The following is a 13,127-nucleotide window of genomic DNA, read 5'->3' on the forward strand; positions in this document are numbered from 1 at the left end:
CACAGGTTGTGGCTGAGTAGAAGATTTTTCCAACTTTTCCAGATCCTGACCTTATAGCTCGTAGAGCCGAAGCTATGGAGAGAGCAAGACAGAATATGCAAGAAAAAGCGTCTGCGATATTGAAAAAAGAAGCAGAAAGACGCCGAGAGGTATGAAGCAAACTACTGAACTACCACGTTAGGTTGAGATTAGACACAAAGTGTAACGGAGCATCGAGAAACTACTAATTGATATCAGGCTATTGTAGGCTACAGCTACAGGTGATACGTCTTTGTTTACATTTCAGAAGCTCTCAACTGAAATTATTAGATCCATCTTTTTCTTTCATGCGGTCCAATAGATGCTTTGTGCCGTTCCATTTGACACTGTGGAAACGATTCTTAAAAGCAGTAGTTAATCTGAATCTGATTGAAAAAAGCCTGCCTTCGTTATATAACATTGAGTATGTGATAGATTTCTCTACAAATGTGTCCCATCGGAGTAACTTGATGAAATGTGAAATGAAGGCAAGATTTGCGGTTCTATATCCCATCACTGAGTGTGTAATATATAACCATCAGCTTGAGGAGAAAAAGAGAAGAGAACGAATCGAAGATTATGACGCTCTAAAACATGGACAATCATCGCACGCGACGCAAAGGAAGTTGGGCCGACCGGTGAGTGATTGGAAAATTTCGTGGCCTAGACATGGATACAAATGCCAACTACATAAAGGCAATGTGATTAAACTATCAAGTCTAACATGCATATATCGTTTTGCGAGATAGCGTAGTGGTATAATCTACAGCTGCAACACCGATGGGTTGCGTGTTCGAGTCCGACCAAGGCCGACTCGAGAATTCCTATCTAAGTGTAGAAGGTTTGTCTAAGCTCCTCCTCGCCATCTCATCCGTGAAAGCGGTGTCTTATAAAAGCCTAGACGTAAGCCGTGCTACCAAGTCGGCAGCCACGGACTTAAAGTTAAGAAAAATCGGCCTGGTGTAAGTGACCATTAGGGTTGTTCAGATTTGAAAAAATTTCGGAAAACTTCGATGCTTGTGACCCAAATGACGGTTTAGCACATAAAAACACTTTTATGACCAATTTTGGTCATCTGCATTGTGATATTCTATACCCGAAAAGCCCCCCGGTAGTGTTGACCATGACCATGTCACCGCCTCACCGGTTTATAGCTTTTGTGAGGTTATCAGTTAAAAAAGGCCGTGTAGAGATGATATATTGCAACAAAATAGATATGTTTTCAAAGTTGAATTTAAATGCAGTCCTATAACCAATGCATGATTCCCATGGACATGATAGACAGGTTGTGCAGAGTAAAACGGAGATGCATGTGGCCTTTATAGGACTGCATATAAATACAATTTTGAAAACATATCTATTCTACTACAATATCTCATCTCTACACGGTCGTTTTCTATTGATAACGTCGCAAAAGCTATGAACCGGGAACATGGCCAACACTACAGATCGAGTGGTGAGTAGAATTGCCCCGTGGATCTTTGGGGGCTTTTCAAGGATAGAAGATCATGATGAAGATGACCAAAATTGCTCATAAAAAGGTTTTTATGTACTAAACCGTCATTTGGGTCACAACCTCACAAGCATCGAAGTTCCCTGACAATTTTTCAAATATGAACAACACTAATGACCATGACCATAGTAGTGGATAAACACCATGAATACCTCAAACAAACGCATATATCGATCAACTAACATACCGATTTTTACATTTATAGGAGGACGCTGTCGCATCTAATGCAAACTCCACTACTAAAAAGAAGCCTCCTGTAAATCCACTGCGTTCCAGTGAGTTTTCATTTTTTATTGCATATAACATTCTGCTAGTGATCAATTGTATCATTCGCTACGATATTTTCAAAAGAAAATGCTCTGCACGGCAGGGGTTCCCAAACTTTTATTACGTAGTAGCCCTCTTTTAAAATTTTGGCGTGGTCGAGCTTGATTTTGTTCTCATGGTTAAAACGGCCAGTTGTATTTTATATTGGATATCCGAGACACTGTCACCAAAACTGCTTTGTCTTCGGATGTAACATTGTTGAAAACCCACGTTCACAGCAATTGTGTTCATGATGAAGTTAACAGCAATGGCATGTCCAAAATGTTGTCAAACTATCCTTCTCAAAGCTCAATCTCTTGCAGCTTCAAGAGTCAAATTTTATATAATTTATGTCGCTTGTTATAAAACTGGGAGATGATGATTCTTTTCAAGCTATTTCATGGTCCACCAGGAAAAGGCCCGTGACCCATGGGGGGTCATGGCTTATAGGTTGGAATGGAAACCCTTGCTATATGGGATTAGATTGAATACTGGTATATTGCCTACTTGTCACAATATCTTGAGATGACAGCGGTTGATCTGTTTCAATGATAGTCTTGTTAAATTTTTCATATGTGTAACCATCCCTCATTTCTATCCCCTGATGGTTTTGTAGTACGGTAAGGAAACTGATAATAAACTGATGAATGTACTTCATACAGTGGTGCGTGGTAGTGCGTAGTTGAATGAAGTCTTGTACGATTGTAGATACCAATGACGTAGTACGACAATACAAATATATTGGAATTTGTTACATTACGGGCACAGTTTTATAACCAGTGCTTTATGCAGCTTCTCTCCTGTAGTTGAAGGTACATTTTAATTTTGGCTGATTTACCAATGATTTGTGGTGCATTAAAATTCCGCTGACTTGTCAATTGTTAATTTGTTCTAATGATGGTTGAGTATTTTTTCTGTCAATTAATTTCTTTGTCCATTCATCCATGAGAACTTTTGTATGCAGTCTAATAAGATATTCTTGTTGCATTAAACCGGGATATTTTCGGCTGACACTCGTCAGATGTATTCTTCAGCAACAAGAAGAGAATGGAATGATGATATACTATGTTGTCTTCAATTCTCTACTAGTTCTGTTTATTTCAATATTATAACGCAGAGCGAATGTTGTAGTTGTATAATTGTATAATTGACTCCGGAAGGCTGTGTTTACAATTCGCTGCGTGTTTCTTCTTTTCACGGACCGGCGTAACCGCGCCGTACGGCCTTGTTGGCTGACGTACCACGAAGCCTGTCTATTGCACACGTATTCGATGGATCACACTGACGAATATATTTTGTTTCTGTCTCCACGACTTGTAACTTTATTGAATTACGTACGACAAAGTAACGGACTTCCGAATCAGCGAAATATCATGAATGAAGACCGTCTCTCATAGCCACGAGAGAGTACATGCCCAATTGTTATCTACGTTCACACGACAAAATATACGACTCACGAAGGTCTTATCGGGTTTTCACTTCAGGGAATTCAGTAAGTCCACAACACTCCCTATTTAATATTATTAAAATGGCGTTATAGCAATATACTCCGTTAAAAATATCAATATATTATTCAATTGTATAATAAAGTTCTGTACCTCCAGGAATCTCTTCAAATACTTGATATTTCATATTTTCAATTCGCGGCAGATTACAACCCATTAACTGGAACCAGCTCGTCTGCTCGTTATCGGCCTGCTCCTCGCAGAACAGGAGGCGGATGAGGTTAAAGATCACGTGTCTGTCAAAGTTCGTTGCAGCTTCGCATTTCTCTCTCTGTCTATTTGCATAGGTATATACTTTCGTCATAAACTGATGCTCCCCGGTATGTGTTGTCCCTCGCTGATCCTACACCTTTCCTATCTGTGATCCTGACTGTTAGGTAGTTCTTTGCTGTACCAATGCGTATTGAACCTGCTATGCAGTACTCGTGAGATACAACGATTGCCACCTTCTTTGTTCGACTATTGCACTTTTGAAGCTAGCAACACTTTGTTTGATACGTACTACGATTTTTGCGCAATCCGAATGCACGTAACATACGAAATGAAGTGTTGTCAACTGTGAAATGATGACTGTTTGACACAATAGCATGAGTGACGAATTTGTTCATCACAGATTGTTCAAAGCAATTATTCAATTACGTAGTTGACAGACTTATTTCAAGTTACGCGTATTCATAATGAAGCATTGTTTACAAATGGCAGTAGCCACTAAACAAAGTGGAAACTTATTGTGCTATATTTAATAAATCTTGTAAATAAAACACTGGTGAGTTGTTTTGATAGTTTTGATGTTAAATGGTAAGACTTGATTTATAGAAATGGTCGAAGTGCTGTTATGGTCCTGGTCACAGGATACATTGTTGGCAGTGGTGGCCTTACGAACGGGGGGGCCCTGGGCGAGACTTACCGGGGGGCCCCCTATAAGTATCTAACCGTAACTTCTGGGGGGCGGAGCCCCCCAGACCCCCCTTTCACGCGGTAAGGTTTGGCCAGGTACTGGATTCGGCTATGTCTATTCTTGCATGTCTCCAAGGATAGACTACATCAAGACTAAGTAATTCTACCGCATGCAGAGACGTGATCATCATCGAGATACGGGACTTTTCTAACAAATGCCGAGATTTGATGATGATAGACACATCTGTACGGAATCATATTCTTGCTTGGTACACGGATTTCCACGTTTATTCGTTATTATCCTTGAAAAAAGCACATAATCCGAATAGGGGGGGCCCCTTTGACCAGGGGGGCCCCAGGCGACCGCCCACCTCGCCCACCCCAAAAGCCACCACTGATTGTTGGACACTGGTAGTAATGGTCACGGTGTGGATGCAACAGGATGAATAACGCAGAGTAACAAATTCAGTAAAAACAAAGTTGTTGACATTTAGGTCACCGTAAGGTTACTGGTTATATGCTGGCAGAAGAATACTCATTTGTGAAGTTATCGACTAGGTTATGAACATTATATTTCTCATCCTTGGCAATTTGCATGGGCGGTTCTAAAGAATTTGAGGCACTATCAATTGTGGATTTCGACGAGAACTTGAAGCCGTGCGTCAATAACCTGTTGGTCTGAGATGGGATTGGAACCTCAGATCCAGAATGTGACGGGGTTACGTCAAATTCACCGAATCTAGTGATATACCTTGCTCAGGATGCAATCGAGTGAATAACTTAGCTCGAGTGAGTTTTGCGGAGTACAGATGGCCCATTCATATGTAATAAGTCCGCTGGATAGTGACTATACAGACGCATTGAAAGGGAGTTTCCAGTCATAACATTACAATGATAATGTCATAATATATATCATCGATGACACAATAGCGAATCATTTAAAGATGTGCTTTTTAAAACCCTGGGCATAGCTATTTACTTTCCACCACGGTGAAACGTAGATTGCTGCGCATATATGCAAATGTCCTTTATCTGTCGAGAAAAAAATACTAGCATTATGCACCTAGCGACGAGTGATCCACTTGAAACATCATCGTTCTATGAAGTATGCCGGACCAGAACTGCGGAACGATATAGGCTACAATGACAATGCCCAGAGAGAGAGTCTTTATTTTTCATCAAACCAAAATACATAACACACGGCAGTGGTGGTGGTACAGAAAATATGCATGCACAGTATTCGGTATTAGATAGGAATGATCGATAAGACCGTGAGGGTCATCTAGTCTGATCACACCAGCATCAAACAAGTAGGGCTTTTTTGAATCTATTATAGGGCAATTCACGGATATGTGGTGGTAATAATGCATTCCAGATGATAGGTCCCGAGTAGTCGATGGACCTCTTAGTTAAGTTGCTATTGGGTGGGGGTAATTAGATATTTCCTTTAGACGAGGATCTCGTGTAATGGGAGTGGACATTTTTAGCAGGCATGAAAAAGTCATCAAACACAGGAGGCAAACTATTGGAAAAATATTTGTGAATGACTTTTGATACTTCGAACTCTACTCTATAAATACTAGTCAGAGCTCGAGATCACTGGACTACGATCTTATATGTCGATCTGGCCTTACATCATATCATAGCCATGGTCACCTCATTTTGTCCCTGATAGTCCTCTTATGATTTAGGTTATCTTCTTTTCATTCAGTGTGAATGCCCCCTGTTTGCATCGCCACTGGCGCCCAGGTGGGTGTCTGATTTCAAAGACTACTCCAACTCGTTTCGAAACCTTCCTGTCTTTTCATTGTATCACAATCTTCTGGTGTATTCATCTGATATAATCAACTAAGCTGAACTGGACAATGGACATAGTGATTTTATCGGTACGTTGGCCTCGTCGTTTATATCACTTGCACAGAGTCGTTGCGTCCGTCGTAACTCTACAATCTACACGCACCAATTCGTGAGCGGGAAGGTTGTGTGTGATTACTAGTTGAAGTACATATCGCGTGCACACTGCTTTGTGCAGAGGCTCTAGTGGAATCTCGGTACGTTTTGCCTAGTATAACAGGTGAGCAACGATGATTCTCCAAGCTGAAGTAATTTAAAAAAATGAAGAATGGTGTGAGCACAGGACACCGATTCCATACAGTTGCAGAGTGTCATGTTCGGTAAATACGTTAAGGAGGTTACCGACATTACCGTAGGGTCCGTAGCTCGTTTCGTAGCCTACTACTGCACAGTTCTCTTGTAGAAACGTTTCACATAGGCCTATTATAGATTAGACCCTGTCCCTGCAGAATTAGATTACATGCATTTCGCTCTCTCTAATTAGTCTATACATTCATTATCTGCCGCCATCGGCATGTACCGTAGTTGTTTTTCTTTGCATAGCCTGATCGAAAGAATGTAGATTATCATTGGTCTGGTCAGCGCAGTTTGCCCATGCGTTGTGTATTGGTGACTAGATTGTCCAGATTTTGGTTAATGCGCATTCATTGAAGAATGAAGTGTGTCGCCGTAAATATTGCATATTGGCAATTTACATGAGACGTTGTTCGGCTGATTTAAAGTATAGAAGCACTATTTGGTTTGCTAATCCTCCCACTTAAAACAGTGTTAACATAATTTATGAGGAACAATTCTATTTTCGTCATTTCAACACAATGGATCAAGACACGGCAGTGAAGCTCTTCGAGGAAGGCGCATTCTTGATACTGCTGAATGTGCCGCAAGGCACCGAATTCGGAATGGACTGGAACTCCTGGCTCACCGGGCCGTTGTTTAAAGGCGTCAAAATGATTCCGCCGGGGCTGCATTTCGTTTTTTACAGCGCCGTCAACAAACATGGCGGGTCAAATTCGCCCAGAACAGGATTCTACCGTGACTTCAAGCTTCGGGAAATTATTGTTGCTGAATGGGATAGTGCAATGGAAGAAATCAGTTTTTTGACTAAAAGCGAACAAGAAATTGCAGCTATTCGAGCAAGTTTGAAAGATATGGATAAAAATCTTGCTCCGTACCCCTACGATACTCTGAAAAAATGGATTTCTTTGACCGACAAAATCACTTCTGGAGTATCAGAAAAATTGAATCCAGATTGTGGAAAAATTCTATCAGTCCCAGAATTAATTCCGCAAGTGTCATCATCGACAAACGTCGATAATACCAAAAGACAGAACAACGTCGACGATCAGGGACTTCCAATACTAGAAACCAAACCCGGAACTGAAATAAATTTCACAAAAATCCCCAAAAAATGGTACCCAGACGGTGCATCGCCTGGCGAAATGTCGCTTCACAGCATGGACTCTTCTTACGTAATGGACCGTATTATCAATGATCTCTCTCAACCTGATGATATGTTAGGTGAATTGCAGTATGCGTTTATATCGTTTGTTCTCGGGCAGGCATTAGATGCTTTTGAACAATGGAAAAATATCGTTCATATATTGTGTTCTTGTGATAAATCATTGTCAAAGTACTTGACATTGTATGAGAATTTCCTTACTGTTGTTTACCATCAAATTAATGAAATCCCGAAAGATTTCTTTGTGGATATAGTGACGTCTAATAATTTTCTAGTAGGTGCGTTGAGTACGTTGTTCGGTAATATAGAGGGCGCCAAATCTGACTCCGCTTCACTGCATAGTCGTTCAAAACAGTTTAAAAAATATCTGACGAAGAAATTCAAATGGGATTTTGATTGCGAGCCTGATGATTGGGCTCCTGTTGTTGTCAGTACTTGAGAATGACCATTTTGGTTTGGTCCGTGTACTGTAATCGGTGCCTGAGGCAAACACGATGACACCGTAACAGGTAGGCTAACATCAATTGAAAATATAAATAATGTGAAATAAAAATTGAATTAAAAATCATCTTCCTACAAAATGTCAAGTCACTGGAATTGGTAGGCCTACATTTTCGCTTCAATAGCCTACTGTACTGTACAGGCTGTATCACACGATGATCATGTACGCTTACACTAAAGCAAGGGTTCCTAAACTGGGGTGGGGTCCACGAACTAGTTTTAGGGGGTTTTTGGAAGGGAAACTACTGTGAATAACAATATATAAATAATCATATAATTTCCTATCGTAAATACTATTATTTTCCAATCCAAAATTTTCAATTTCAATAAGTTCTTATAGAGGTTGAAATTGAGCCAAATTTCTAATGCATTATTTTTGAGGCAATTTAACAATATACAGGAGGAGCCAGTAAAATTAGAAATTTTTTTAAATAGTTTTCAGTAAGTTCGCAATTTTCCACTATAATAGCTTCACTTCTACGGGTTGGAATCGAGCCAACTTTTTATAGGCAACCTAACAATTATATCAACTAGCCCATAAAATTTTAAAAAGCAACAGTTATTTTGTAGCACCCCTAGTATACACTTGAGCCCAACACATCTTTAACCCTTGAATTGACCATTATGGCCGCCAAGATTATGTTCATCTTATCATGATGTGATTTAAATATTATTTTGCAGAGATATTTAGTATGAAATCCTTAGTATCTTGGAAAACTGCATCACGTGTATGCTCTCATACTTATCGAAATATACTTACTGTGCGATGTACCTCATCCAGCCAAAAAGGAGAAGACGTCGATGAATTGGCGGTGGATCTTCTAGGATTACAAGAGAAAGAAAAAATCGATCCTTCGACCACCAACGCCGTTTTGTTTCCCGGGCAGGGTAGCCAATATGTCGGAATGGCTAAAAAATATCTGCGTTACCCGAACGTCAAGGAAATGTACGAATGCGCTTCTGAAATACTTGGTTACAATCTCCTGGATTTATGCTTGAATGGGCCTAGAAGTAAGATTGATGAAACGGTACATTGCCAACCCGCTGTTTTAGTGACATCGTTAGCCGGCGTGGAGAAACTACAGTCCGAGACCCCTGAAGTATTGGAGAATTGTTACATGACCGCAGGTTACAGCGTTGGTGAATACGCCGCGCTCGTGTTTGCTGGGAGCTTGACTTTTGAAGATGCGATCAGACTTGTCCAGATCAGGGCGCAAGAAATGCAAAAAGCTTGCGATAAAGCCTCTACTGGAATGGTGTCGATTATCGGCGGAGCCAGGACTAAATTCAACTCTGCTTGTAACGATGCAGTACAGCATTGTCATGAACATCTTGACGTTGAAAATGTAGTCTGTAAAGTGTCCGGTTACCTCGCGCCTAACGTAAGAACTGTAGCGGGTCATTTAGTGGCTTTGGAGTATCTACAGTCTAGAAAAAAGGATTATCATATGAAGAGAGTGCAATTGTTGCCAGTGTCTGGAGCGTTCCATAGCGTTTTAATGCAACCTGCCAAAAAAAGGTTGCGTGATATCTTAGCTAACGTGTCGATTTCAGACCCGATAATCAAAGTTTATTCGAACATTGACGGTAAACCTTATCACAGCGCGAAAGACATTATGGTTAAACTTCCAACACAAATCACAAAACCAGTCCATTGGGAGCAAACTATGCATCAGATCTTTTCGCGCGGCGTTAAAGAAAACATGCCCAATACCTTTGAATGCGGACCCGGTAAGCAGCTTGGCGCATTGCTGAAAAAGTGTAATGGAAAAGCCTGGGCGAATTATATGCCGGTGGATGTTGAAAGTTCAGATTATTCTAATAAGCTTGATGAGCTGTGATTTTGAAATGTGCGTTGCGACCCTTTCGTTGCCAATGAGAAATCAAATATCAAGTTGACCCAGATAGTGTGTGGTTTCTGTTGCTATGAAGGTGAAAACCTCTGGTGATACTCTATTCTTTTAGTGGTAATGAGATGAATGCAACAGCATTATACACATACTAGCAATTGCAATTCTAACCGACTTTGGTGGTATGTTAACCTGCTTGGTATGCACAAACAGGGAAGATCATAATTGTTACAGCTTTTGAAGAGCAGTTATACCCTAGTCACTGAACTAAGCGTTTACCCTCAGTTTATGGTATCCCTCATTGCTTTCTGAGTGTACTGTGGCACAGTTTTGTGCATGAAATAACTCATTTATCGATTTTGATGGCTAGTGCATAGCCTACCTAGTCGTATATATGCCTCTATGGCAACACTGATACATTGTCACTTACCAACTGCTATCACTTTCACAATATGATGTCCTGTAAAAGACTTGTACAAACTACTGGGTTTTTTAATTGTGCAACTAAAACAACTCACTTTTCAAAACTCTCAACAAGAACTGCTCACTTTTCAAAACTTGCAAACTGAACAAGAACTAGAACTAACGACCTTTGAATATCTGTAACTAACTAAAACACAACATTCAATTACAAAGCAACTCAATAAGTACAACTTTGTGAGGGAATGGACCCTCAAAACCCACTCCTAGCTACGGTACTGGTTGTAGTAATGAGTCGGTACTAGTAATGGCTTCAAGGACATCACACAACCGAACTCCGGTATATAGTAGTTGTTTAGCACTGAGTTTTTTTATGCGGAACTAGAACAATTTACTTTTCGATTTCCGCAACCAGAACTACGACTACTCAACTAACCAGATTGATAAACTAGTTCGTACAAGTCTGTACACTTAGCCAATATGTCAAGCCCGGCATTATATTGCTATCTACTGATCCCCTGCCTTGCACTATTACCTTTCCACAGATATTCCCTACCACTTTTTAACTTGTCTTCGAGTGACGATGAGTGCTGATCCGATAATTCGATTCTGTCGTGACGGAAAGATCCCAAGCACCATGGACTTGTGCGATGAAGATGAAGATTTCGCTATCGACAACGTAACGAAGAATCTCCGTATTGCAAAAGACGATATAGAACACGATCATGACCAAGATGCTGATAATGACACAGAAGTTGATGTAGAGGCCACCAGTGACATGGAAGAGCTTAGGATTGGCTCGGAGCAGCAACGCAATGATGCTGAGAACTACACTGTTGATGAGGAAAACGCTATTGAAGAATTGGATATTCTCAAGCTTGGCACATTGACGACAAATAATGACGATCACTTGAAAACTATGTGTGAACTTGCGTGGAACCAAACATTACACGCAGACATGCTCTCCATGCCTGAGCACATTAAATTCCTGGCCGAAAGACACGGTGACAATCTGGAAGGCTTGGAGGATTTGTATCCATTGAAACAGATCGCCTTCCCGTAACTAGGGCTGGGCAATTCGATATTTGGTTTCAAGTCGAGCATCCGAGTATCACTCATTATGCAGTCATAACAGTGTGAATGATGTAGGAAATTTATATGTGTACCTTTCAGGCTTTACGCAACCACAAAGAATACAATGCCAGTTTTACATCGCATTAAAGGTCATTTGGTATATTTTCGATCATCCTTTTTCATCATTGGACTTTTTGATAATAATAATAGTACCGTAAACAGGGGTAACTTCAAACAACTTCACAATTTCGCTTTATATAGGCTATATCTTGGAAATGCTAGAATGCAGAGGGGGGCAAGTTGTGTGTTTTTCTGGGGTTGCGGAGCAAAGATTACAATTAACTGATCCAAAATCTTCATGGTCATGATTGAATAAGTAGGCCTACCTTGAAATATCCGTGTCCAAAGTTACTGCAGCATGTCGGGTAACTTCTAACTTGAGACAATGTGTTTTTTTGGATGTCTTTAAACTCTATTGTATATCCTATGAAACCTCTAGAATGACGACGACAGCAGTGGGTAGAAATGAAACAAATTAGGATACGTGGGGCCTATTGCATGATTTTTACCTAATCCATCACCCAAAAAAAAGTAATGCCTCCGGATTCATCCCGTTTATCAATTACCACTCATGTCTGCTTAGTGTCCAAAGTTACCCTTAAGTCTCAGGTTACCCCGGTTTACGGTAGATCCTCGAATTATTAGAATGTACAACACTCGAATCATTATGCCAAGCCTCTGACCCATAACTAGACACGGTAGTTACGGTATTGCCATAGTCAAAATGGTGTCAATGTTTGGGTTTCAAACTCTAGTGACATGGTTTGCTATTCGGTAGCAAAGACATAGCAGTGCTTCTTTGCTTCGGCCTTGTCGTGTCTTTGGAAAAACACTGTGAAGTTGATTCAATCTGTGTATTGACTTGGACTAAGTCGTATGACTGGAGACTCAGACGGCCAAGAGCGACGTTTCATTGCAATTTCGAAGAACAGTTAAGTTACCACACTATTGTTATTTCGCCTCTTAGCACTAGCACTCGAAAATTCTACCAGAAACTGCTAAAATTGAAGATATTTATTATATTATGAATGTGAAGCTTTCAATATCCCCGAGCAGAGCTGTAAAAATTGAGTTTAACAGGACTTTAAGTCGAAACTGGACACTTGGACAGTAAACACAATGACTCAAACCTGCTGCTGACCGACTTGGACTCGGACTTGAGTCGGTGGTGAATTGAAAATGACTAAAGTCAAAACTATAAAAGTGGGATCGTCTTGTGACTTCGTTACAACCCTACTAGAATGTCATGAGTCATATGAGTCGTGACCCTGCCAGTGCGCAATTATTTCACTGGAACGCGTACTTGATGGATGTATCTCGGAATACCTTCTAATTGTTTTTGTACTATAGCTGCTCACGAACCGTGCTTTGTACTTAACAAGTATTGTTAGGTAGGAGGTGTTTGATCAGTTCGTCGTTATTTTTATTATATGTGAAATAGTTGCTGCCACTGATAGTTGGTTTATATTTTCCCGGTATCGCAATAAAAGAAATCAGTTTCTAAATTGCAGCTTTCAATGCACTGTCAGCGTTTTATTTTAGTCATGAGGAAGCGTAGGGGTCAGTGATGATTTACTTTTCCTTCATTAGGCACTTCAAGTGGATTTCGCATACTTGATCTGCTTCCTCAAGTGGTTATGGTTTTAGACTAGCCTACTTCTACTTGACAG

At 40.4% G+C, this 13,127-nt stretch overlaps 3 protein-coding genes and 1 long non-coding RNA gene across 4 annotated transcripts in view; 3 read left to right on the forward strand and 1 right to left on the reverse strand.

Moving 5' to 3' along the window:
- Window positions 1–3,492, reverse strand: part of LOC145449844 (uncharacterized) — a 97,473-nt gene extending 93,981 nt beyond the window's left edge. Inside the window, exon 1 of the long non-coding RNA XR_013918364.1 lies at window positions 3,040–3,492. This is a non-coding gene — a long non-coding RNA (uncharacterized LOC145449844). The remainder of the gene's footprint in view (window positions 1–3,039) is intronic.
- Window positions 1–4,105, forward strand: part of LOC145449835 (selenoprotein S-like) — a 189,308-nt gene extending 185,203 nt beyond the window's left edge. The window contains exons 4-7 of the mRNA XM_080328276.1: window positions 43–149; window positions 561–656; window positions 1,737–1,806; window positions 3,488–4,105. Of these exons, the coding sequence (XP_080184402.1) occupies window positions 43–149; window positions 561–656; window positions 1,737–1,806; window positions 3,488–3,561 (347 nt within the window). The 3' untranslated portion in view covers window positions 3,562–4,105. The remainder of the gene's footprint in view (window positions 1–42; window positions 150–560; window positions 657–1,736; window positions 1,807–3,487) is intronic.
- A 2,178-nt stretch (window positions 4,106–6,283) lies between these two features.
- Window positions 6,284–8,735, forward strand: LOC145449825 (protein AAR2 homolog). Its single transcript, XM_080328264.1, has 2 exons — window positions 6,284–7,986; window positions 8,249–8,735. Exons 1-2 carry the CDS (start codon window positions 6,909–6,911, stop codon window positions 8,302–8,304), a joined length of 1,134 nt encoding a protein of 377 aa, XP_080184390.1. The 5' UTR covers window positions 6,284–6,908; the 3' UTR covers window positions 8,305–8,735.
- Window positions 8,736–8,743: 8 nt separating this feature from the next.
- On the forward strand, window positions 8,744–12,962 carry LOC145449824 (malonyl-CoA-acyl carrier protein transacylase, mitochondrial-like). Its single transcript, XM_080328263.1, has one exon. The coding sequence runs from the start codon at window positions 8,746–8,748 to the stop codon at window positions 9,892–9,894; it is 1,149 nt and encodes a 382-aa protein (XP_080184389.1). The 5' UTR covers window positions 8,744–8,745; the 3' UTR covers window positions 9,895–12,962.
- Window positions 12,963–13,127: the final 165 nt, after the last annotated feature.

This window comes from Botryllus schlosseri, chromosome 11 (assembly GCF_051294905.1).
Source record: "Botryllus schlosseri isolate E-star chromosome 11, Bs_hap1, whole genome shotgun sequence".
Lineage (NCBI taxonomy): Eukaryota > Metazoa > Chordata > Ascidiacea > Stolidobranchia > Styelidae > Botryllus > Botryllus schlosseri.